The 26,763-nt window shown below is 40.1% G+C and overlaps 1 protein-coding gene across 1 annotated transcript in view; it reads left to right on the top strand.

Annotated features, from left to right (window-relative positions):
• LOC111872937 (zinc finger protein interacting with ribonucleoprotein K) overlaps positions 1-26,763 on the top strand; it is a 486,178-nt gene that overhangs the window by 76,263 nt on the left and 383,152 nt on the right. Inside the window, exon 2 of the mRNA XM_023867237.2 lies at positions 5,880-5,947. Within this exon, the coding sequence (XP_023723005.1) occupies positions 5,894-5,947 (54 nt within the window). The 5' untranslated portion in view covers positions 5,880-5,893. The remainder of the gene's footprint in view (positions 1-5,879; positions 5,948-26,763) is intronic.

The raw sequence follows: 26,763 nt of genomic DNA on the forward strand, positions 1-26,763 counted from the left end.
GGCCAGAAGTGACCACAGTACAAGGGATTTAGTCCCACCCTACTACAAAAAAAAATAATAATTTCCTTCAGTCCCTACGCTGCCGGCTATCGCCCCGTCTTTCGACGCAAGTCACTGCTATAAAGCAAAACAAACTCCGTGGAACGGGGTCCACTCAGCCTCATGAGGATAATTGAAGAGCTATTTCAAGGAAATAGCCGAAATTAACGGCCATGGGGATTGGTTGCGCTGACCATGAGACACCCTCTATGTTGGCAAGTCACTGCTATTGCTAGACAAACACCCTTTTCCGAGTCGCTTCATTCATAACCGAATAATCGAAAACACCGCTTCCAGCAGTATTTCCATTGTTGTGCGCGGGTCATTGCCTAGCAGCAGCCGTTGTCTCGTTGTTTCGCTGTCGTTGCCTTGAAACTGGTCTATATGCTACAGTGTGTTGAAGTCAGTGGTGGACAGAGGTAGATGTACGTATTTCATTTTGTCTTTTCATCGTAATGCCAAAGATTGTGTCATGTATCAAAACATTAAGCCGTCTATTTGATACAGTCTTGCGGCATCTCTGAAAGAAAACATAAACTCCCCATATAACAGGCTGTGGAGGCCCGTAGGGCTGTGAGACGTCGAGACTCCAACATTTTCTCTAGACGAACAGTTCACAGATGGCGGTGAGGTTGTCAGCCTTATGCGCCGGCTGCTCTTTACTCCAGGCAGATTCCTGGCACTCATTTCCGTTAGAAGCTGAGTGGACGCCAGGGTCATAGTGCGGCTGGAAGGATTGGGTCAATCGAAATATCCCATGGCCTCAAGGGGAACCAAACCTACTATCTTCCTACTTGTAGTATAGTGCCTCAACCAGCTACGCTATCTTAGTGGAATATGAACAGAAATACGAATATTTGTACTTATCTTAATGTAAATAGTGTTGCGGAAATAATGATACCTACGGAAGCACTTCAATACTTGTATCCTTCGCAAAGCCCATTAGAATGATATCATGGCGGATGAGAAACTCGGACAAACAGTACGTGTGATGATAAGAAATAGGTTCAAAATATTGTTCGAAACTTCCGAAGGAGGCCGTCCACTTGGGAAGTCTAGTGGTATATGGGCTTGTAAGCTAGTTCCAGCTGGTTGAGGGTCTTGTGGATAGGTACTGAACCTTCGAGTTCTATGAAAGCGTGGTCAGCTTCTCAAGACAGCTTATGTTCCCTGAAGTTATAGACGTTTTATTATTAATTTTTAAATTGTTATTGCCTTTTGTTTAGTGTGCTGAGAGGCGTTAATAACAACATAGTTAAGTTGAATTTTAATCAAATAAACAGCCACAAAGCTGCGACTTTTGAAGACATAGGCCAACCCGCACCTCAGTTGTACATACATCTTTGTTTCTGCCACATAGCATGTATTCCAGCATAAAACTAGCGGTCACGTGCAGTTTGATTTATGTTGCATGCTTACGGTTTGAAGTTGTACTGATTAGCTTAACGAATACGAAAGTAGCTAGTTAAGTACTTATAATACGTATGTTTTACTGAAATGGCAGCTGAGATATGTACTGTGGCTAAGAATGGAGTAAACATAGAAAACATAGCATAGAGAACATAGAAGGCAAGACAGTGGCGCCAAAATGTTGCCTTGTGGAACCCAGGTTTTCAATGAATGACAGTCGTTTTTCTAAATGCGTTTATACTTGACTCAACCATTGATCAGAGCACTTGTTGAGATAATAATTGTCGTTTATCTAGTCAAGATATTTCCCATCTTCCATGGAAAGCGATGGTTCACTACCATGTAGATAAGAGCTCCAAATAACTAATTAGGCACTACGCTCTGAAGTCGCATGGCAAGGTGGGTGTGTAGATCCACATTTTCTTGACCTCGGCACTAGCTGGAGGACAGTAGGAGCGCTTAATAAACCTAAATCCTGAAGTGATATAAGATAATAAATCTTTGGAAAAATGTACAGCTTTCTTTGATGTAATTTTTTGTGAAATATAAAACAACATGACGGCTGTATGAAAATATTCTCTGGCAATCGGTTGATGGTGATTAGTAATGAGCCATGTGAAGTTTTTTACACAGATGAATTATTAACTTACCTGCAAACTATATGTAAGGCACTGCTTGTAAATTATCAATTACAAACACGGCAACGGTGCGAATTATTGAGGTTATGTCCGGCAAATTAGAAATCTACTCAATAAGAAAGTATTATTTATGAGCCCTACTCAGATATTCATGTTGTTAGATCTATTAAAACTGAACGTCTATCCTGCCTGGAGACTTCCTTGGCTCCCTTCAATTTTGCTTCTAAAGTATCAAGCGTTATGAGAATTAAGTGTTACACAAGTACCAAGTACAGAGACAGGATGAAACTGTTTGAACCACAGATAGCTGAATTATCGTCGAACTCGAGATGGATATGTGATGTAACGAGAGACTTCGAGATTTATACAGAGCTTTTATTGTTACTGGAATGGTTAGCTCAACAAAACAGCAGTATCTGAAAATGTGAGAGTGATGACAGAGATCAAAACAAAAACACACTGAATTCTGGGAAGGAGATATCTTGAAAATTTACCCCCTGTAGGACAGCGAAAATCCGATGATTGTGTTAAACGAATTTTAAGCGGCTTTCAGAAAATTAGACCGAGTTTCTTTTGTTCGGGGTGTAATTCAGTTGCTGGTATTTATGTTTGCGGTATTGAGCCTTCGATGTAAATCAGTCAGTTCAAAATAATTTTAAGGGAAATACAGGCATTCTGATAACAAAATTCCTGCTTAGGAAGCTGCAACGTCCTAGTGATATTATCTTCCGTCACAAACGCCGCAATGAGAAACGTGTGATGTTCGCTTACATTGAATGGACTTCCCGTTCCCATGACAAAGGGATTAATTAAATACTGAGAATTCTTTTTCTTCAGAATGTTACAACTTCCTGGTGTTTGGCTACTCTCCAAACCTTGGCTGTAATGTCGTACTTGTAGACGGAGGTTTCAATTCATCAAATCCTGTCCACACTGCACGTGCAGTAACTTGCTTATGGGCAATTACCCCTCTCGTAGTGGTTTATTTCATGCCAGAGAAGACTAGTAAAATAGATTTCGCTCACTAATAATTCATGTTTACTGTTACGAATTTTACATACAGCTGGCATGAAGCGCTTGCGCTTAACAACGGTTAACGATGCGTTCTTCTAAAGGTGTTGGATTTATAACCTCACGTTTGGTATACAGGGTCAACACCGTTATAAAAAAGTAAGCCATTGTGAATTTTTAAATATATTGTCGTCTGTGTGGGTGGCTTATAAGACGAGGTTTGGATTGGATGATTGGGTTAATAATGCCTTCTTTACAATCACTCGTAGCCACAATAAATTATAGCGCTATCGCCAATCTACCCACTTCACAGATCACTAGACACGCTAAGTCTTCTAAGTCTTCATTAGTCTTTCCTGGCAACGAATTTATAACAGTCTCACTGTAACTACAGCACTCACAAAGTTTTCTCTTCACAGGATGACTTTCAACTGACAACTGAACTGACAATTGATCAAAGTCAAAGTTATGTTACGACCGACGGTCAGTCGACCAGTCTGCCTGGGAATAAAGCACCCATCTGGGGCGTAAGACCAGATCTGTATTACTGTCAGATATTTGCAGGCTTGTTGATATGGGGCGCTGTCTCTGACGAGAGGACGGGTCTGTCATTTGCCAGGGTCACAGTCAGCATTAATAAGTCTGTTGTCAGAATGTACAATTTAAATTTTACCTGTTATTAAACGTATGTATATACAACATGTCGGTCACGGTAGCCGAGCGGTCTAAGGCATGCACTGTTTTCGCTCGCTCGGAAGCCGGGATCGTAGGTTTGAATCCCACTCAGGGCATGGATGTTTGTGTGCGTTTCCCTGTGTTTGTGTACAGGTAGAGGCATTGCAACGCGCTGATCACCCGCCCAAGGAGTCCTACCGAATGTCTAAGATCTAGTAAAACCGAAACGGAGAGTTTCATGGAGTTAGGCCTAGGCCCACTGGGGCTGAAGTGCCAATGAAAAGAAATATATATACAACATACACAGGGCCTCTGTCAGTCCAGATTCAGTACAGCAGATCATGCCCTGTCGTTACTAGCTCCTGCTACAACAGCAGTCTAGTCATTTGAACGGTCCTATGCTTGACCTGAACTGCCAATAAGTTAACTTCTCCTTATATAATCTTGGGTCGGACCACAGCACAGAAAACGCCTCTTGCGACATTGGTTCTATTGTTGTATTTACAGTGTCGTTGCATAGCAACGGAAGTTATTCAATTGTTGCCTGTATATTGTTGTGGTTACCGTTTCCTACATGGAAGGCAGCGAACATCCAACGATACAACGGCATTGCTCCGTACTCCAGCCACGGCTGTTGCAGCGATGCGCAAGTGCTGTAGTAAGAGCGTCTAGATCCAGTTGGAATGTTCATTCCCAGTCTACGTTTTAAATGCATGGAAAAAGGTGTGACGTCATGATATGCGTACACTTTCTTAAATTGTAACTACCATGCTGTGAACTTGGCAGTGCAAGCTACTACGTGTATATCCTATGCGGAGAACGGATACATTGAAGAGCACTAACTTCTGGGATATAGCGCCATGTAGTTCGTTGCTCTACCTGCTATATGCTTCATGTTGGCTTTTTGATTGTCGTATTATTCGACTCTGAAGAAGGAAAAGGAGATATATTTATCAGAAACGTCTGTTGACTTTCAAGGGACTACACGGTGTTATATCCCAGAAGACAGGACTCTTCATAACCACCGCTGTGAGAACCTCAAATTCTAATCCCGTGTGGAGGCGGGGTCGAATACATCCACCGTAGTCCTGAGAGTCGTAGGGGGAGACGAAAATGGAATCTAGTACCTGTAGGTATAACCTCGCCACCTTGTTCCTGTTCCTGCTCTCCAGGTTGGGGGAGTCTCGAATTTAATATATTAAAATATGGCCGTGAGTCCCTGGGGACTCAGACCTCAGAATAACTGCGCTGTTTTGGATCAGCAGCAAATGTAAACGACAGACCCATCCTCTTGTGAAAGAGGATGTTACACAAGAATTATAACCACAAATGTTCAGTTGGAAAATAAAATTACTTGTCATGAGTCTCAAAGGGTTTGTCGCCTAGGCGAACTGACTAGCGGTAAACCGCCCGTCGTAAAATATTTCTGACTCTGGTTCATACTCAATAATGGTTAATCCTGTTTGTAAATTATAAAACAAGCCACGTGATTCATATAGTGTCCCGTGAAATTTAATCGATAATACTGAACCACACAATTAATAGATGAATAAGTTAAAATTTCATAAAGAAACAGTTGTTTCAGTCACCTAATCCACATCCCCAGTACGCTTCTTTTGTACCACAATTGCCCCTTGTGTTGCCTCCACTGAGGTTTAGAGGAAGTTCAGAAGAGCCCCACCAGAAGACGACTGCAGGAAACCCATCTGACCCGTTACACAGGTATTTCTTGTGATCCCAAAGTTCTGGATGCCTCTTCTCGTGAAATTTAATAGTCCGCTTGTGAAAAAAATTCCTGCACTTCAGCACCGAGTGTCTTGGTGAGAGGTCCAGCCATAGATTGCAACAGTCGCTGTGGATAGAGAAGCGGACATTACGGGGAATCTTGCAGCAGCAGCAGCAGTATAACGTGGCTTTCGTGGTCTTTGCTACGCAAGGGAATGAGTTGTCATGAACAGTAGTGACTCCTCGGGTCTCGATGGCGATTCTGTTGAATTTCCCTTACAACTGTATACATTTTGCGAGAGTAGTAAGTCCGTAGTTTGGTTTTCGTGACTGTATAATACTAGAATATAATGGATTAACTCTTTTTTTTTTTTTTTGCAGGTTGAAGCCATGCAATGAACCTGCTTCTTCATTCATTGCACCTGCAGTCAAGATATGGGAAGTGTACGGTAAGCGGACATTTATTGCGTTCTTGATAAATGATCCAATAAAATAAATTTAAAGAAAGAACAGGCGAAGTTCACGTTAAGTTTACACTTTCATCCAAGTGTGTAAGAGAGTCTGTATTCACGAACACTAGATTGACGTGTTAAAGCTTCATTAAAATATATTTTTAAATACCTACCTTAATTGACGCAAAGATGTTCTGCGATTATAGATACTGGCTCGGTGTTAACAGCACAGCGATACAATTCAAAGAAATCTTTCTTTCGTATCACCTACAAACAAACATCGATTCATACGAAATTGGTGCTGCTCAATCAATTAGAAGACCAGTATTGCGCTACGGTTTTTTGATGTATGTTACATTGCGTGGCCATTCAAGTTACACGTCAGGGGATAATAAATCAAGATCTTCACAAAATACTAACACATTTCGCACAACACTATATAAAAAACTGGAAACAAAGAACTCTGGTAGAATTCACCTCCTGAATTTATGAAATATTATCGAAGAAGAGATACGAAGAAAGAAAGAAGAAAGTAAACAGGAGAGGAAGAAGGACAAAATAAGAAAAGGAGGAAGAAACACATGAGAAATGAATAAAAGAATAATTACTTAAGAGAAAATAGTAGCTAGGATAGTGCAGTCGGTATAGCGACTGGCTACGGACGGGACGACTAAGGGGGTCGGACTTCAAGTTCCGGTGTGGACAAGAATTTTCACTTCTCTATGACGTCCAGACCGGCTCTGGGGTCCACCCAATTTCCTATCCGATGGGTACTGAGAGCTATTTCTCCGTAGGTAAAGGGGAAGGGGGGTGAAGCTGATCACTCACCTCCAACTAGTGCCGAGCTCAAGAAAATGTGGAGCTAACATCCACTCCGCCATACGCCTTCATAGCGTAGTGCTGAATTAGTTAAGCACAGGTAAAACTTTACCTTTGCCTTTAGTTAAGAGGGTAGGAAGAACTAGAGGAAGATAGAGTACCAAAGAAATTATGTTTTCTGTGCCAGCCTGGACCTTACTGCGCAGTATTTCCTGATGTATCTTAAGTAATCACGTACTTGAACATAGATTTCTGGACTTTCGGGGCATCCTATACCGAACTAGCAGGTGGAGGGGATGTACCCGTACCATACTGACTTGATCCAACAGACAGGTGACACTTCTCGCAACATTATAAGGTCAACTTTTTGTTGAACTTGTTTGATCAACCCGTGGGAAATTGTCACATGACGTTAGTCTCCCTTGTTACTATATCACAACTACGACACATGGGCTAAACGTCGGCTTAGTAAGCAGATCTGCTTCCATTCCACGGCCTCCTGTCACTTGCTGCCAGTCCAGCCTTGAAAGTATCAGTGACTCAAGTGTTACTTCTTTTGTGGTTTTCAGTGATACAGATCGCTATGTTATTTCACTCTGGTTTCGATTTGCAATCTTTCTTTGTACAACCATTACCAAGTGGGTTTGTATTCTTTTAGAATATATTCGCGGTAACATATAATTGCTGCTGGTAAAAACCACAGGTCGTTCTAACTTGAGAGATGGTGGGACGCGTTTCTTTCACTGATCTTGTCTACTCGTAAATAAATTCAGATCAGAAGCGTCAAAGTTTCATAGACCTTATACCTCAATGACTAGAAGAGGCTACATGCGAAAGTTTTATATGCATTTCTCGTTTCTGGTATGCAGCCTCCACGGATATGTTCCTGATTTACCTCCCCTTAATAATGGGAGAAATATATACATCCTGAAGTTCCTCATTATAACGCCGTTTCTTGCTCAGAGGTATTTTTTATTTCTTTAAATTTAGTTTCTTGCGTATATTTCTAGTATTTAGTTGTATTTTCTCCTAAGTCATAATATTCCCCCATCACTATTGTCAGACATTTTACCACGAAATACGAGTTTTTTTTCCTTAGTGGGGTGGGACTAAGTCCACTTGGCGCTGCGGCCAATACTGGCCTATTATACTAGCCTCATATGATAGGTGAGGGTGATTGCGAAGCCATTGGTGAAATGAAGATTGGCCAGCGTATGTTAACTGTTGAAAGGCAGCATAAATTTACTTCTTTAATTTCTGGCCAGAATAAGCACACGCTTCATAGAAGCTTCTTAACTGTTTAATTAATATATCACTATTTCCTTTACACCGGGTTTATAATGTTAACTGGCATATTTTATTTCCGAAACTATGATTGTTATATATCGCTCCATAATCTAGTGTAACTGCACCTCGTTGCCATGATTAGTATGTGACTTTGAAGTTCTGATCCAAAAGTCGTCGCTTTACCGCGGTTACCACACAATATGGGAAGTTTACGTGAATATTATTGTCAAAATCCCAGTTCCCTTTGTATGGGCCAAGTAATGGAGGAACACGTTGACTTCGGCTTGAATCTCTGAACGTATCAGCGAAATTAACAAATTTATCGGGACTATCTCTCCAAAACGAACATGACTCAAATTTAGTGCTTTTGTTCAATGACGTGCCTTTTGGGAGAAACGGGGTCGAACAGGCGGACTTTGGCGATTATCATATATGAACGTATAAAGTATAGTATGTCCGGATGAAAGGTATCCAATATAAACAAATTTATATTCAGGAAAAGAATTGTCATACACGTATCAGGTTTATGTCATCGGAAAAGAAAACTCTGAAAGACTTTTCTTTTCATCCCGGCTTACGCGCATGCGCCACCATATTTTTGTCACCATGTTAGGAATCACATGGGCAGAGAGATGGCTGGGATATGAATTGGCAGATGTGGACCAATTGCTTGGCCTCCTAGGTCGCCAGATTTAACCCCAGTGAATTTTTTCTTTTGAGGTTATGTGAAGAACATTGTCTAACAGGTTAAGATCAACGAGCTCCAACACCTGAAAGCCCGCATAGGGGACGCTGTGGCTACGGTAACACCAAACATGCTTCAAGCCTGGATATTTGTCGTGCCACCAAGAGAGCCCACATTTCAATTCACTGAGAAAGTTATATACGTAGAAAAAAACTTCGGTATTTTAACTTTGTAATGTTGTAACCCATTAATTTATATAATAAATTCTTTCTGAGATATATTGATTTTATTTTAGATGCCTTTCATCCGGACACCCTGTATATAATTGCTCATACACATAATCATATAGGTCTCCTGCAATATAAAACAATAATGTAGGAGTATATGTGTAAAAAGATGGCCAGACGGGCAACTTAAAAGTTTCAAAGCGCTGAATCCTCGAGGGGAAAAACGTCACTAAACCAAAATATGCGCATATTTTGTGTATGACAAAAGGGAAAAGAAGAGAAAAGAAAGGGAGATAGAAGGAAAAAGAAACACGGAGAGAAAGACGGAAGAAGCAGGAAAGGAAAAGTGTAAAAAAAAATTAAAAAATAAAAACAAAAGAAGCATAAGAGAGAAGCAATATTCTTTATCGCAGTAGTGAAACCGCAGGGCCATCTCCAAGTAAGTTCTCTTGTTCTCATCACGACAATGTAAAAATTGTTGTTTCAAAAATGAAATCCACGGCCCCTTGTCTCGCTTTTGTAGTATGGAGAGAAGACTGAGGTTATGTCAGTTGCTAGCCGACAGACACAAAGGTTTCGTGTAGGCCTAAAAATGGACCGGATTTTTGATGCGTCTTAATAATAGATGGAAGCCATCTGCTGGGCATACTAATTGGCTCTCCGGCCAGCCGTCGAAATCAAGCATAAAACGCTAGAGTTTACAGCCACTTGTCATCTGATCCTGGTTACGAATATAATCGTGTATTTAATTATTGTTCACGCTATCCACCGGGAGTCCCGAAACACAATGCCATATGGACAGAAGCCTCGGAGTTTCTTTCCCTTGTCAGCAATGTAGATAAATTAATGAGTAGTAGCAAGGGTTCCTTTAGAAACCGGTGATTGATGGGCGTGTGATTTAAACTTGGGCCAGCATTAAGCAATGTTCGTTTCCAGATTTCTTTTTCAGTGGGTTATGCGGATTCGGGAAAGAAGGAAATTCGGAAATCCATACGTCTGTGTCACGTGTATTGGAGTGCGCGTGACGCAAATAACGGGTTCTAGATCAGATGATTGGATTTACTGGCACTTCTGTTATATTTTCCCTCTTAATTACAATTAATTGAATGCTATCCTTGATTTACACACTTTCCAGTTCACCGTTGCATACGCACTAGGGTTCTCAGTTTCTACTAGTCGTGTCATGGCAACGGATCTCAACACAGAAACCAGCAATTCAAATCACTGTGAAGTCCACTTACTATTTCTGATGTCTTCATTTCTTTTATGATCTTCTTGTAAAGTGCTTTTCAGTCTTGGACCACTGGTATACCAAGTTCGACGTGTATGGCCAGAAGAATTATCGGAGAGCTGATATTATCTCTTTCTAAGAGACACAACTGAGTGAATCCCACCCATTTATCTGAGGATAGAAACAAACAAAGTTTCCGGAACGTTGTGGGTTTTTTCCCCCCAGAATACTATACGACATAAGAAGGTCCAGAAACTCGGGAATCGCCAGTGTAATACGCGATCGTCAGAATCCTTGTAATTGAAACTATTTTCTCTCTAAGAGAATTCAGTAGTTTCTATGTTCATTATTTTCCGATTGAAATATATTTCTAAGGAATTTTTATGTGCATTATTTTCTATATTTTAAAATATTAGAACCTAAATTTGTATTCCTGTGACCAAAGTGCAAATTTAAGAAAAACATTTGAAATAAAAATTTTAGATGTTAATGAGATTTATGTTTTGAGTTGCCCAATGATATTTTATATGATGAACAGTTTTAGAGAAGAATTGACTTTGTGTTCCGTGTAAAATAACCGTTATACTTAATGGTTAAGCAACAGTATCAGCTTGTCCACATAAATTTAATATGGAGCCCCAATGCCAAATTCCGTCGACATGAGTCAAGAAAATTTGAAGGCTAATGTGTGAATAGACAGAGTCAGGTGTACAGTCGCGTTCATTTTATACGCCTTCTGATTTCTTATTATTATTTACTAAGGCAACCTACAGTTCGTGTTGTGATGCCCAGTTTGAAAAGCAGTCATGTTCACTTTTTAATATTAATATCCACAATACCGTGGACTTGGTTTTTTACTATCATCTCGCTGCAACAAACGTTGTGAGCGCTGAGCCAGAGGTGCGCTGTAAACAGATAGCAGATATCTAAATGCTAATGTTTGAAATGCATGGCTAATCCTAGACCAGAAAAAGAATTAGTGAATTAATGCGTAAATAAATCATCAGATCAAAAAAGAAGGGATATGAATTCATAAATATTGATTATCTGACTTAATGAACTGAAGTCTGCTCTGCTTCCTTACTGCGACGCCACATTTAACTGCAACAAACGCCCTTGTAGCAAAATTGCACGTCCTGATTTCCTTCGATCCATTCACGATTTACCATGGTTAACAAACGTCGGGAAAAGCGAGAACTAAACATAAATTTTCAGTAGAATTCTTCGATATAAGTGGCCATTTGACAGACTTAAAAGTAGATGGAAGGATAAGATTAAAAATTTCTCAGAGTGTTAGGGCGTGAACTGAATAAATCTGGCTCACGGTGGAAACTGCCTGTTGCATAAAAATCACTGGAAATTATTGGGTGGCATTTGAATTACTTTTTTTTATTTGAGGTTACATAAACATCTTCGTTNTTTTCTGAGGTTTTCTCAGTTACTCAGAACAGTGTGTCGGCATTCATAATGGGACTCATGAACAAAAATAATACTGGAATGTCTTTCAATATCCCTCAGTGATTTACATTTACTTCAGTGGCTTAGGTTAGGCCCGGGCGCCGCGTCTGATTTGTAACTGGAATGTGTCTGATTTACTTTCCTCTCATCCCAGTTTCTGTCATTATTCGCAAATAAGTAAAAGTAAAACTATCCTGTAACAGGCCGTAGAGGCCCATAGGGTTGTGAGACGTTGAGGGTCCCACATTTTCTAGAAAATCGGCTCATATATGGCGGCGAGGTTGTCAGCCCTACTAACCGGTCGCCCTTTACCCCCAAGAATATTCCTAGTACTTATTTCTGTTAGAGGCTGAGTCGACCCCAGGACTATAGTGCGGCTGGAAGGATTAGGTCAATTGAAAAAAATCCAATGACATCATCGGGACTTGAACCCGCGACCTTCTGGCTTGTAGAATAGTGACTCAACCAACTACACTTTGCAATACAGAGATAATTATCATCGTCACTTCTTACAAATATTGCATCTGAGAGAGTGTCATTTCATATTTTTATTTAGTTTATAATAACTTTGAATATACAGAAAATGGTCAATATTCCAAATCACTTCCCCATGTGGAAGCAAGTTAGAATACCTCCACTGCAGCTCTGCGAGTTGGAGAAAGTGACGAAAGAGGAACCGGTGACTGTTGGTATATATGGACCTTCTTGTCACTGGGTACATAAATACAGGGACCTGATCCTCGAGGTTGGGGTTTGGACGCAAGGTTGACGACCTTAAAAAAATTGTTGTTGTGAAATTAAGAGTAGTTAAAACTTTTTGCAATCTAGCAGAATCTTGTAAGGAAGGCTATGGCCCAAAAAGGGCTGTTTTGCTGCTTCTGCTGGTGTTGATGATGATTCCAAACTACGCAGGCCTTAGAGACAATACTTAATCCAGACGAGTAAAATATTCTTTTAAATATCACTCTCTTGCTTTATGTTTAGGTTCTTCAGGTTTCCACACGGTTTCTTTCTTCTCGCTTCAATTGTTTGCCTCATACTTCACACCTTCTTCCCTTCTCGCTCCCGTCAAGTGTCGAGAACAGTGAGCTAGAAGTTTGCGATCCCTGTCTCTGCGTTATTGTAATTAATTTCTTCATTTGTCTGCTTCCGTCGCACACGTAGCTGCTACCATTCTTAGCATTTCTAGCAAAAACGTTTCTCACTTGTTGAATATGTATTCAAACAAATGCTGCATGATTTACTGGCTCCATTCTTAATATGGTACTTGACCATTTATCACTTAAAGAAGTTAGTTACTGGGTTCTACGTCAGGTGGCAGAAGCAGCAGTCCCACAGCATGCATCAAAGAAAGATCAAATTAGCTGTCCGGTTCATCAGATAGGTAGGTCATCGAAACTTGTATGCATATGCTTATCAAATAACTCCCTCTACTGCTTTTGTAATTTTATAACGCGTCTTGACAAGTATAGAAGAAACACAGTTGAATATTATCCACTGCCAATTAAATATGTGAGGAAAACAGAACCTTGAGTTTACACAAACGAACATGTAGGAGCTTCCATTTGCAATCTACCTAACTGTGATGTGAGGTTATTTGCAACAACGAGCATGCACTTGCAAAGTAGATACACTTTTATTAGAGTGACCCATATCAAGGCCGCGCCATAGCTCAAGCGGTTAGTCGCTGGCTTCCCACCGCGGCGGCCCGGGTTCGATCTCGGGTCTGGTCACGTGGGATTTGTGGCGGACAAAGTGGCGCTGGGGCGGATTTTCTCCGAGTACTTCGGTTTCCCCCGCCAATCTTCATTCCACCAAATTCTCCATCAACATACCCTGGGCAGCCTACAATAGGCCGATCAGTGCCCGCCGTGCCGAGTGGACCCAGTTGGACTCCCCCCCCCCCACTAAGCGAATTAAAAAAAAGCAAACCATATCAAGATATAAAATTAACAGTTGGCAAGCTTCTACAGCTTTCCTGGCATTCAGGTAGGCTTATAAATAAGATTTCCTTACTTTCTCACATAGTTGCATGGCCAGATTTAAATGGCAGTGCATTTTTGGGTCAGTGTAAGATGACACTGAAGGCATCCCCCTTTCATGACAGGAATAGCGCAACGTGAATATACGAGTATAACGTTTATAATCATTAACGAAAAATACGAAGGTCTCGTAAGATTTTCATGTAACTCATTTGATGTATTTTGATAATGTGTGTATGTTTACTCCCAGGGAGGGCCATCCAGTGCTGAAGCAATACGCGTAGGATACCTCTTGTAGACTGTTCATGATTACGTAATATATTCCGTATCTTGCTTTACCATCTATCTACAAACTAAGGACTTACGAGAGTTACTGTCTGAGTGAATTATTTGTTGGTTAATTGCTGTGTTAAGCGCTTGACGAATCGCTTAAAATTTAGTGCCCTACTTGCATAGGCAGGCCTGCACATTTGCTGAGTTGGTTTGTTATTTGGTGTATTAATGAAGTAGTGAATAAGGTGAGCGAACTGGACTGTAAATTTTGGAATAATTAGATAGCGCATGACATGTAAGGAATTATTTGTAATGAGTTGATGAATTGGTCCGTTTAGTAACAGGCCGGTTACACAATTGGAAAATTCTTGTAAAATGTATGGGATATCTGGTTCTTCTGTCTGACAGATTACTGATGAATGAATGAATCTGGTTCTTATGAAGAAAGCAAAGTAATTAATACAACAGCGATAATACAACTGAAAGGAGAAGAAGTCTGTAAATGCTTAAATATCTTCTCTGTGGTGCAGAATGCTTCTTGAGAAGCTAGCAGTCGCTCATATTGTTAAAAATACTCTCTGCCAAATATGGAAAATTTAATATATATTTCTATATAAACAAGAGTCCGTCCGACAACCCTATCCTGAGAAATTTGAATCCAAAGCATCCCCCAACATTCTTAAAATCTTTTTACTATCATGTATCCATCTATGCCCAAGTCTCTCAAATGGGCTCTTCACTTTAGGTTTTCAATCTGCAGTTCTGTGTCCTGTTTGTAGTTCTCATCTCTCCCACTCGTGTTACATGCCCCGCCCATTGCACTTTCTTGATTTAATGTTATCTAGCAATTGGTACATATCAAGAAGTTCGTCGTTATGCAATTTTCCCAGCTTCCTAACTTCGCTCAAAATTTTCATCTCTGCCCTTTACTCTCAAACGCCTTCAATCTATGTTCTTCCCTTAAGTTGATACCAAGTTTCATATTCGCAGACCAATAAGTGCAATTATAATATTTCAAATCGTGGTCTTCATGTTTTAACATAGGAGATGTGAGGACAGAAGTTTCTGCAGCGAATGATGGCAAAAGAGCCCTGAATTTAATCGCTCATCATCGTGAATATAATTTAAATTTTTTACTCTCTTCACTAAAGTGTGAGTACTGCTACAGTTCTGAAACATTTATTAGCTCCAGTTATTCAATTTGTCCTGCCTTCTAGTGACGATATATGGACGTATTATTTGTTTTCTTTGCGTTTACTTAGACACCAACCTTCATGACTTTGGTGTCATTCAGCTTAGAGCCTCATATATTCTTGTCATATCTGATAATAATTTTAAGTTCTAATAAGCAAACGTTTTAATTTTTGTTGTTTTCTGACATTATATCAAAATTTTGAACTAGACAACATGACGTAGCCTAATGGAAGTAATTGTTTGGACTGGGAAAACGTTGAAAAGGATATTTCGACCCAAGAGATAAGTAACAAGGGAAGAAAAGCTGCATAAGTAGGAGCTGTATAATTCGTCTGCATTTTCTGCTACTTTTTCAGATACAGTGTTGCAATAGACTTAACCATAGCTCTTTTTTTTCGAAGAATTAGAAATCCTTTTCAATATACGAAGTTAAATTTCGAGTTGGGTTGTACGAAAAAAAGGATGAAAGAAATTGATACAGAGTCTGCTAGCCACATACTTACCAAATCATGATTTTATACTATTTAGAAATACTGCTAAGTACTGCTAAATTATCTATGTTAATTAATTCGCTTAGTGCAGGGTGGAGTTCAACTGGGTCCACTCGGCACGGCGGCCACTGATTGGCCTATTGTAGCCTGCCCCGGGTGATTATGATGATGGAGAATTTTGTGGAATGAAGATTCGCAGAGGAACCGAAGTACTCGGAGAAAACCTGCCTCAGCGCCACTTTGTCCACCACAAATCCCATTTGACCAGACCCGGGATCGAACCCGCGCCGCCACGGTGGGAAGCCAACGACTAACTGCTTGAGCTATGGTGCGGTCCAAATTATGGATGTCAGTAGTTTTTTGTTTTACGTTCATTCAGGTCTTTGTAACACAAGGCAAGAAGATTTGTCCCTCCCAACCTCATATTCAGTTAATATCAGGGGCTCTTTCTAAGGGAAAAAGCGGTCGGGGCGCGAAGTTAACTATTCGCGTCCAACTAATGTGTAGGTCAAGAACACGTGGATCTATACATCTACTCCCCTTCAAGGCGTAGTGCTTCATTAGTTATGCTCGGGGACAATTTTACCTTACCTTCGCTTATGCCTATTCGCACACAATTTGGGAACTTCATTATTCGGCTGGTTGTCGTGTAATGAAAGAAATGGATTATCTATCAGAATTGCTCAGATTCGAGACTTACCTTATATTTTTAGTTCATGGAAAAATAAGAAGAAATACAATTATGTTTTCATTATTACTCGAAGCGTCTTGGAACTTTAAATGATTGTGATGGTCCCTACATGTATATCGAAGACCGGGGTACACTTACTAATACAGTTTATTCTGTACTTTTTGGTGTTCATTGCAAAATTAAGGAAAAGCGTGATATGTGAAGGTCCTATCTCTCCTTCTGTTTCTCGCGCGTAAATCTTAGGAGAGATTTTATCAAATTCGGTATGGGAGACTTTCTCAAACGTTTTCAATCAATCCGATTTTCAGCCATATTCGTCCATAGTAAAGGATTATTCATGTAAGGTGATATATGGACTTTCTTTCATATGTTATAACGAGTTTCACAGATATTGCTGAAAGTCGATATGGTAGATTCTCGTCAAATATTGTTGGTCAGTGCCGAATTGCAGTCATTTAGTTAAGAGGAAAGCCTTGTCTGCATGCTGCCGTAAATAGAATTCTACTTTTCCTTCATAAAAACTGAAAATAATTCTTATGAGAACTTTCAGAAAATTCCATTTTCGACCATACTAATCAATAGTAAAGCTTATTCTACATTAAGGCACTGAATTGATGTTATGAATCCCATAAATCAGTCCAGATTTTGTTGGAATTTGTTATAAAAGATGTTCGCCGAAAATTGCCCCACAATCTATTTTCGGTCACATTGGTCCATAATGAAAACTAAGCCTGCATCAGGTCATGAATGGGATTTTCCATGTGTTCCATATCCCTGTCCACAAATTTTGTTTAAATTCGACGTGGAAAACTTCCACCAAGTTGCATTACATTACACCCATACTGAAACGGACTTTTTTTTCCTTGGCACTATAGCCCCAGTGGGCCTAGGCCTACCCCCATGAACTCCGTTCACTTCGGTTTTTCTAAATCTTACACATTCGGTAGGACTCCTTGGGCGGGTGATCAGCTCGTCGCAAGGCCTCTACCTGTACACAAACACAGAAAAACGCACACACAAACTAAACATCCATGTCCTGAGTGCCATTTGAACTCACGATCCCGGTTTCCAAGCGAGCGAAGACAGTACTGAAACGGACTTAGTAAACGCAAAATGAACGCTTTTCGTAAGTCTATTTAAGCCCCTTACATATGGATTATTCCATTTCCTGTCTTGTTTCGGTATGAGGTATTCTTTTTCAGACATTGTACATGGTAGAAGCGAGAGGGCTTGTGGAATCAGGATCTCCGTTAACATGCAATTGATGCTGTGTCGGACGGTACTGGTAGATGTCCGCCTTCAGACGTAGCCTTCCCCTGTTGTTATTAAGAACCAAGACAACTCACCTGTTATGATTAATGTAGGACGCGTATTGATTTTTAATGCACGCAGTTCTAGCTAGCTCTACTCCCGATATCAGAGTTGTTGTTTATTAATTGTACCTTGTGTGTGACGATTCGGAGTGGCTAGATTTATGGCACAGGTGTGGCTGCGTTACATTACAGGCCCTCCACTGCTTTAATCTAGCATTATCGGTAATCATTATCAGACCTCTCAGAAGCAGAATCTCCTCTTGTCATCTGAGAACAGGGCAGAGATTGGATGTTTCCGTCTGCTTCGTCAGTAAGTGGTTTACCCCTTTCAGGCCCAATTGTGTCCATATGCATCGCAGGCTTTAACGTTTAAGGAACTTGAATTCTTCCCACAGAGTGAATTTATGGGTTTCTTGCTTTTTCGGGAGACCACCTACATAGTCTAGTGGTCAACGTTCCTGGCTACGGATCCAGAGGTCCTGGGTTCGATCCCCGGCGCTACCAGATTTTCAGAAATGTAATGGGTCTGGAACGGGGTCCACTCAGCTTCGTGAAGATAATTGAGGAGCTATTTCAAGGAAATACTGGTTCCGGTCTAGAAAACCAAAATTAACGGCCGTGGAGATTTGTTGCACTGACCACGCGACGCCCTCTACGGGCTAAATTTGGCACTAACTTCGCCGACAAGCGGCGGTCGCTCGGTCAGTATAGTTCGCTTGCGGACTAAAGCCACCGAGTTTTTACTTTTTCGGGATATGCAAGGAATATTTCTTTGAATAATATTAACAAGCTGATCTTTGTAATGGAAACGCTGTGGGTTTTCTGTTAGATGGAAACTGTTTTCTAAATAGGCCTGATGTTTAGATGAATGTCAAACCTCAATATGTTAGGAAGAGAACTCCTACTGTAACTATGTTAACACAAATTTCAATCATCATGCAATTAAATGACTAATGGGATGCACAACTAGTCTTCAGAGTTACGTCACACATTTTCTTTTGTTCTTTAATTCTTCCTTCCTCCTTTTCTTAATTTCTGCACTGACTGACTAACTAACTAACTAACTAACTATACAATGATGCATCACCTCTGGAAATGTGATGTTTTAGACTTTCGGAAATGAAGATTACCGTTACGCCAGGTCGGCTCGCAGCTGTTTACCGACATTTTGGACAAACGTGCTGGCCCCCTTTTACAAGGTAGAAGTTTTGAAAACCCAGAAAATAACAATCTTCTTAGCACCACGGTGAGAACGTCAAATCTTTCTTTTCTGAAACACTCCGGTCAGGTTTATCATATCGCATCGTTTGTGTTCCATCTGGATACAGGCGGACTTACAGAGTAAGCGTGCTGTTGCATCCTGCCGAGCGTTGAAGTCTTGAACTTTCGGCGAAGTGACCGCTTTCATTTCAGAGAGGCGTTGTATCTACATAAACCTCACTGTTCAGAGATATTCTTGATTATTGTCGTAGTTATTATTATTAGTATTAAATGACACTCGGCCAGTAACTGCAGTCTAGCCGTCGGCGTTACCTTGACACGACACAAGGATACGGCTAAAGCAGTGACAAAGAACGAAAAAACCTGTCAGGGGAAATTGTCAGAAATTTACTAGTTAATTGTCTTTAAGAGTGGCCAAAAAATAACTGACAGAGACCAATTGAATTACTTAACCTATAATTTGACTAGCCAAGTAACTATAAAAATAAACAGCTTGTTCGGTATTGTAATCTGAAGGTTCAGCAGCTTTTTCACAAATATCTGGTAATATAATTGAATATAAGCAATTCAGATGAATCAAACGAACATAATATTTTGTCTTAAGAATCATCCAAATGTTGTGTTATTTGCAAGGACGATTGAACCACAGAAACGGCAGTTTCTAAGCATTACATGCACTAACAGTGGAACGACGAGGTTATGAAACCCACTTCTAGGCAACGATTCGGTAAACACATTTTCGCGCAGGCGCGATGAAGTCACACTTCAATAGTACTTAGCTCTCACGTGACTTGTGTTTTATGTGTGGTCTGCGCTACGCAACAGTAGAACTGTTTTTTCTGTGTTATACGTGCCGCGGTTTTATACCATGAGCCTGCTTGCAGCTAAGAGAGTTATAGTTGAGTCCCGAGGTTCCAGGGCGATTGAACAATAAATGGCAAGAAAACTTCAAGGTGATTTGAAATGCTAGTTTCTGTGTTGAGATCCGTTGCTAGGAGACAACTATTGGAAACTGAGAATCCCAGTGCGTGTGCAATGTGACCTGTAAATCGTGTAAATCAGCGATAGCGCTCTGTTAATTGTAACTAAGAGAGATTGTAAAAGAATTGCCGATAAATCCAGTCATCAGAACTAGAACCCGTTATTTTCGCCACGCGTACCCCCCCCCCCCCCCCCACACAAACANAATGTTATCGCTATATCATTTTGATAAAGGGTTTCTTTCAAAGACACTGCTCCACTAAAAATCATATACCTCTGACGTCTTTTGTCTCTGATACACATTCAGCCCGCACTAACGCACCTGTCATCCTGTAAAGATATTTTTCCTTCCCTTACGAAACCTAAAATTGCTTAAGTTTAAGGATAGGTAGCTGTTGTCTGGAGACTGGAACAGACAGGAATGTTGTGTGTTTACATCGGTCATTTGATGTTCGTGTAATCCGAGTCCACTTTCCTCTCCCACCGGTTTGTCCACGTTGGATAATCCACGTCATCTATTGTATTGGAGGTTGTATGTGCCCCACTGCCAGTCTTGAAACTGTGGAAAATAAACAAGAAGTTCTGTGACGAACCAAGTTTTCTTTGATAAAATACGGACCGCATAGAAAACGAAAAAAAATATGGGGGGACACAGAAGTAAATAATTATACAATAATGACTATCATCGATCTGTTGCCTAGAATCGATAAGGAAGGGGGTGACAGACATAAAGTTGATCTCACAAGCTTTCTAACGTAGTTGGGGGGGGGCACAGATACGTAGACATCAATGTGATCTCTTAAGCCTCCTTTCATTCTTCAAAATAATGAAAGGAGGCTAGATGTAACTGGTCCCTTTGGGAATCGTTACCCGATTTCTGAATTTTCCAGCTTGTAACGTAGACGTGTGCCAACTGAGCTGTTCCAGCTCTGAGAGTATCGTTAATTAAACCACAAGTACATAAATAAATATGACATATAATTCACAAAGTGTTGTTGAATAAACACAAATATGACCAGGCCCAATTATATTGATTAAACTGGAGATATTTGAATTTTGTATAGCATATATCATTAAAGAGTATCTAAGTACAGATTTAATGTTCACTACAAATCGTACGTAATTCTAAGCAAGACATTTTGTTAGCGCTGTTGGTTGGTTGAGTGTTAAGAGTTCACTGAACTTCTCAAGTTATTTACAGCCACTTACTCATAGGCGCAGTTTATTGTGTAATTTCCAACCTAGAACAAGACTAACAAAATGTGGTAAAGACATTCACAGCTGATCTTCTGAATACGTGACAGACCCAACCTCCGAAACGTCGTCTTAGCAAATTAATTATTGCTCGATATCGGTCTAATGTGTTACCCACTTTGAACGAAAACTAAGCTGAACAAAAACTCACACTTAATACAAAAGACGCACAGCTCATTTAAAGTTGTTTGTACGTCTAGGCATCTACATCTTATATTCATAATAATTTTTCGATGTCATGGATGTGTAACGAAATATAATATAACAATAAATTTGTATCAGAAATAAAATGCACACCAAGGTCATTAAGTTTTGATAAATCACTAGAAATCCCTTGAAAATTGTGTCTACTCAAATTTGGCAATAATCTTTTCCAATCGTCTTAAATTTGCATATGGAAACAGACATTGTCCTCCGCAGTTACACTTCTGCTTGTTTCTTATGGGTAGAAATGCTTATGACGCATATGCTCATGCCAACAGAAAGGAAGAAAATGAGAATTGACGTCATACTCATAATGTCAAGGTCTCTATTTCAGTTTCAAGAAAGAATAATTCCTATCTAACAAGTGGGAGATTTCCACAGTACAGATCACACAAATACCGACTTCAAATTTCCCAGTTCTTTATGTTGTGTTTTACGAATGTGTTGTTTAACTCGAGCCATCATCGCATTGTTGTACTTCCACCAAAGCGGACCTCATGGGGGACCGAAAACCGAGGTGGTCCAACAGGTGCCTCGTTGGTTGTGGCTATTTTATTGTTAGGTTATTTTAAGACTGTGTTTCGGAAGCAGCGGTTATTGACATAGACTGAGATGGAGAAATGATCGTGAAAATCGAAAAGATTTTTACTTCGAGGGGGCGGTCGTGATAAACGTTTGGAGAGACTTGGGAGTGTTATGGAGTACACTACTGATAACATGACCAAGATTCGAACTGGCAAATTTCCAAATGCAAATTTAGAGTACTGCCACAATACAAACCTGCTCTGTAGGTGGATGAATTAATGGGTGGTTATGTGGTTAGGTGAATGAATGTGTGGATGGCGGAACAGATGCTATCAAGTGAAGTCGTGAGGTAGTGTCATCAATTTCTCACCCTCACAACCAGTTTACCTAAGGCAGTTCTTTTTACTACCTTCACATCTTTTCCTTGTTCTTCCAATAATAAGTTTTTCAACAGGATTTCCCGGCTAAATTCTGTATGCGTTCCTTGTCTTCCCCCTCGTATCTATACGTCCACCCAATCATATTACTTATGTAATTTTGTCTTCAATTTCTTACTTAAATCATCCCTCGCAATAAGAAGTGAAGTTTCACAACAATACAAGAAAGTTGTCAAAATACTAATTACTTTTATATCTTTAGTGTTTGTAATTCAGACGCTATGCTAACCGTTGTTATGCATTCACTGGATTTATTCTTCTCTCAATTTTTATCATGAACAACATTTCATTTGTTACGGTTCTTCCCAGTTATTTAAAATTAAATTTTTAGTTAATTGTTAGATATTGTCATGACGTCACTTTGTAACCGACAATGCTTTCGTGCCATGCTTACGTGCTTAAGTTTATGTATATATTTTTTCCCCCCTTAGTAATATCCCCAACGGGCAGCGAAACATTTTTCTACATTTCTCCTGAGGGCACGAAATTCCATCTAACAAATTTATTTCATCAGCATAAACAAGCACCCGAAAAAATGTAATATTCAACTCCAGCATTTCCTCAATGTCTTGGATGTTCTGGTGGTTCAATTAAAAACACTGGTGATAAAGCGTAGCTTAATTAGCACTTTGAAATGGAAGCGAGAAGACATTTATCTGTACAACGACAAAATTCGGGAAATGCTTGTTACCTTTCAGTTAAAGTTCTTTTGTGGTCCCTGTTCTCTCTGTAAGAACGTACAGATTAAATTATAATTAAAGGTACGTTTTTGTTATTTTCTTTGGATGTGGAACTTGGACTCAGACTCCATAGGATTAGAGCGAATTGGAACTCGGATTTGAGAGAGTCCACAACAGATCAGTTGAGAGAATTGGACCTGGACAGTTGAGCAGTAAGTTGGAAGAGTTGAGTACAGATTAGGACACAAGAGGACAGAGTGATTGAAGACGCAATGACAAGAATAATTCATAGTAATTTAAGGTGATAGTTTCTATATTATAAATCCGTTGCCAGGAAACGGATAGCAAGTTCTAGTGATTCGTGAAGTGAGTAAATCACAGCCCTCTACTGCCTGTACTTAAGAGTGATTACAAAGGAAAGTGTTAATAAATTCAATTATCAGATCCAGAACCCACAATTATTCGTCACGCATACCCCCCTATACGGGACAGTATGTATACATAGAAGATATTGGTGGCTTCCGGACCAAAAGATCTAGATACACCAGGGCGATTTTATAGCTTCCAAATCACCTTTTCCGTATTATTTTCGTGACACTTTCCCTACTCCATGCGTAATGTTACCATTCTTATGTTTTATGTAGAAATTTTCCATTTAGATAGGCTCTGATGAGTTTTAGAAACGACCTCATTTCTTCTAACCCCCAGTTACCGACAAGGCCTTGGTTTTGCCAGCATAATTTGTCTTTATGAACGTACACCTGTAGTTAGTTAGTTAGTTAGTTAGTTATTGGAGAGGGTGGGTTTCCCCATGCACCGCGACCAGTTTGATCTATTGTGCTTCCCTCCATGATATTCTACCAGTCTCTATACCCTACCGATACTGGTGCTTACCATCAGTCCCGACCGAACCAGCGAGTTCGGCCTCTACTGGCTTGGCGTATCTATAATGCTTCCCCCATCTATCAGAGGCGTTAGAGATTATTGTTGGGCGGGAAATGTCCTTGAATTTGGCTCAGTGATCTCCTTAGGATATATGAGATTCTTTTACGTGCCGTAAAGCTACGACACGGGACCCACGGCTTAAAGTCCCTCCCGGAGTACTTGTTCCCTGAAATTTTCCGCCCTTAAAAATTCCACGACCTCCGCCGGGTTTGAACCCGCGTATTACGAGTCATGAGGTGGGAACGTTACCTCTAGACTACGGAGGCCGCTTTACACCTGTAGTTGGATAGACACTGCTATTTCTTCAGGTTTTGCAGCCTCGCCTAGTTGATGACACAGTCAGAAAGATAGGTTTAATTTAATGACCGAAATCGAGTCATGATCGCGACTATAGTTATCGACTATCGAACGTCCTGTAGCCAAGTTGATGGCATAGCTGTCGGTTTGCTTGAATAATATCTAGCGCTACGATCACTGCGCCTTGTAAAACGACTCGTAACTTTGAAAAGCTGTTTGAATTATTGAATTAATGTATCCGCTGTTACTGTATGGGTATTACAACGCATTGCCATTATAAATATTTGCAGCGGTTTCATTGAAGGTAGTTGCAGTAGACTTATTTTACTTAAAATGGTTCCACTTTTTATTGTGTGGTTAATGAGGGAGAAGACAGAGAGATAAATATGCCAGTGATTCAGAATTAGTAAAGTAAGAGACATGATCAATTTAAGGATTCCTTACCCTAATTGTTCCTGTTCCTTATTTTTACTCTGCAAGGTACTTGACCCAGCAGTTTAATTTTACACGCCGCTTTAAGCTATGAAACTAAAAAAAACAAAGTAACTTCATGGAGCACAGTCGATCAGTTGCTCAAGAATTTCCATTCCTTTTATGGAATGGAAGGCTCATTGCCGTGTTCACAAGAGCCCCCCCCCACTACACTGTATCACTCACATCCTGCTAATATCACAATGTTATCCTCCTGTCTGCATTTCCTTATCTGATGTGGTCTGTCCTTCAGATTTCCCGACCAAACGTTTCTGTTCGTTTGTTACTTCTCGCATGCTATCACACATTCACTCTCCTTCACTTTCTCTCTCTCTCTCTCTCTCTCTCTCTCTCGCTGGCCCATACTCTGTGTCTCACTCTCATGGTCTCTCACACTCTCGCTCAATGACTCACTCTCACTGTCTCTCACGCTTTCTCACTATGCCTCGTTCCACGGTACAGTCTTTTGTGAAATGCTGATTCGCTTAGTGGGGGGGGGTCCAACTAGGTCCACTCGGCACGGCGGCCACTGATTGGCCTATTGTAGCCTGCTCCGGGCGAGTATGATGATGGAGAATTTTGGTGGAATGAAGATTGGCAGGGGAAACCGAAGTACTCGGAGAAAACCTGCCCCAGCCCCACTTTGTCCACCATAAATCCCACTTGACCAGACCCGGGATCGAACCCGGGCCGCTGCGGTTGGAAGCACAGCGACTAACTGCTTGAGCTATGGCGCGGCCATTTTTGTTGTGAAATACTGATACTAAAGTAGTCAATAAATTGAAAGCCCAGTGCCGTGTTCACAGATTTCTTCTATTGGACCGCGTCTGTAACTTTAATTAATGGAAAAGACGGAAGGAACACGTTCTATGAACCTCAATTTTTATAAATTTAGGAAACTTTCGTGTCTGGCCTTGTTTATTGTTTTGCTAGAAGAACTCAGTCCTAGTATTTCTGAACACAGACTTCCCCCCCCCCCAAAAAAACACTTTGCCTTAAGTCCCTGAAAGCATATGGCGAAAATTTATTATGTTTCTGTAAAATTCTTGAAATAAATTTATTAAGTTCTGGTATATCTAACCATGCCCGAAAAATTAAATCTGATTGGCTTTCTGAAGTGAATGTCTTAAATCACATCCTGACACTTAAACTAGGCTCCGGAAAAGTAGCAGTCTCCAAAACTTGCTAAATCATACGCCTAAAAGGACAGACAAGTTGCATAATCCGTGAGAATAAGATATGAGCTTTAAAGGGGAAATTGGAAGATGAATTATTTCATTTTAATCCAGCTATTTAAATCCCTAATATACGATCTTCTTTCGATGTATTTGCTTGGCAGTATTAACAGGAACGAAACTCTAATTAACTGACTCGACTTTCATAAGGATGGCATTTACTTTTCTGCTGCTCTAACAACCAGTAAAATATTCATTAGTTTTACAGTTAGTCTTTACAGATTGCGCATTAATCACAAGCCTTCGTTACCTGCTCGCTTTGTTTCTCATATGAGTTACTTTACATATCTGCACATATCTGATCCACATTAGCATATATATGGTTCAACGTTGAATATAAGCCTTCAACGGCTCACAAGTGTAAAGCATGTTATGAATACTAGCTGCAGTCTGTCTGACTTGAACCAGACATGGAAATCTTAAAGCATGACATGTTTTCTAGCAGGTAGCAATGGGCTGGACTCAGTGTTACTCTTCTTGTCCAGTGGACGTCCATATGAACTGACTATGAATGAATATCGTTTATTCAGTTAGTTACAACAATATATTAACTGACTATTGCTTGAAATAAAGGCGGGTTGCAGTACTTGCGAACAGCAGTAATGAATCAAAATGACACTCACAATTAAATGAGAAATTTATTAATTTCGGAAAATGAATTCCGTTTGTCAGAATAATTTATACTGGAGAGTCCTTCATGAAAATCCAAAGGATTAAAACAGTCTTTTAAGAACTTTAATTTTACCTATTTTTTGTTGTATAGGTGTGCAGCTTCATATCTTAACACAGAAGAACTTGTTGATCCTATTCGCTAGGCATGAATTTCATCCAAATCTCATTTCAAATATCCAGGTCCTATCTTACACAAAATACATTACTTCTCTATGATAATGAGCAACCTATTACTATTGC

The sequence above is a fragment of the Cryptotermes secundus genome, unplaced genomic scaffold, assembly GCF_002891405.2.
Source record: "Cryptotermes secundus unplaced genomic scaffold, Csec_1.0 scaffold407, whole genome shotgun sequence".
In the NCBI taxonomy this organism is placed as follows: domain Eukaryota; kingdom Metazoa; phylum Arthropoda; class Insecta; order Blattodea; family Kalotermitidae; genus Cryptotermes; species Cryptotermes secundus.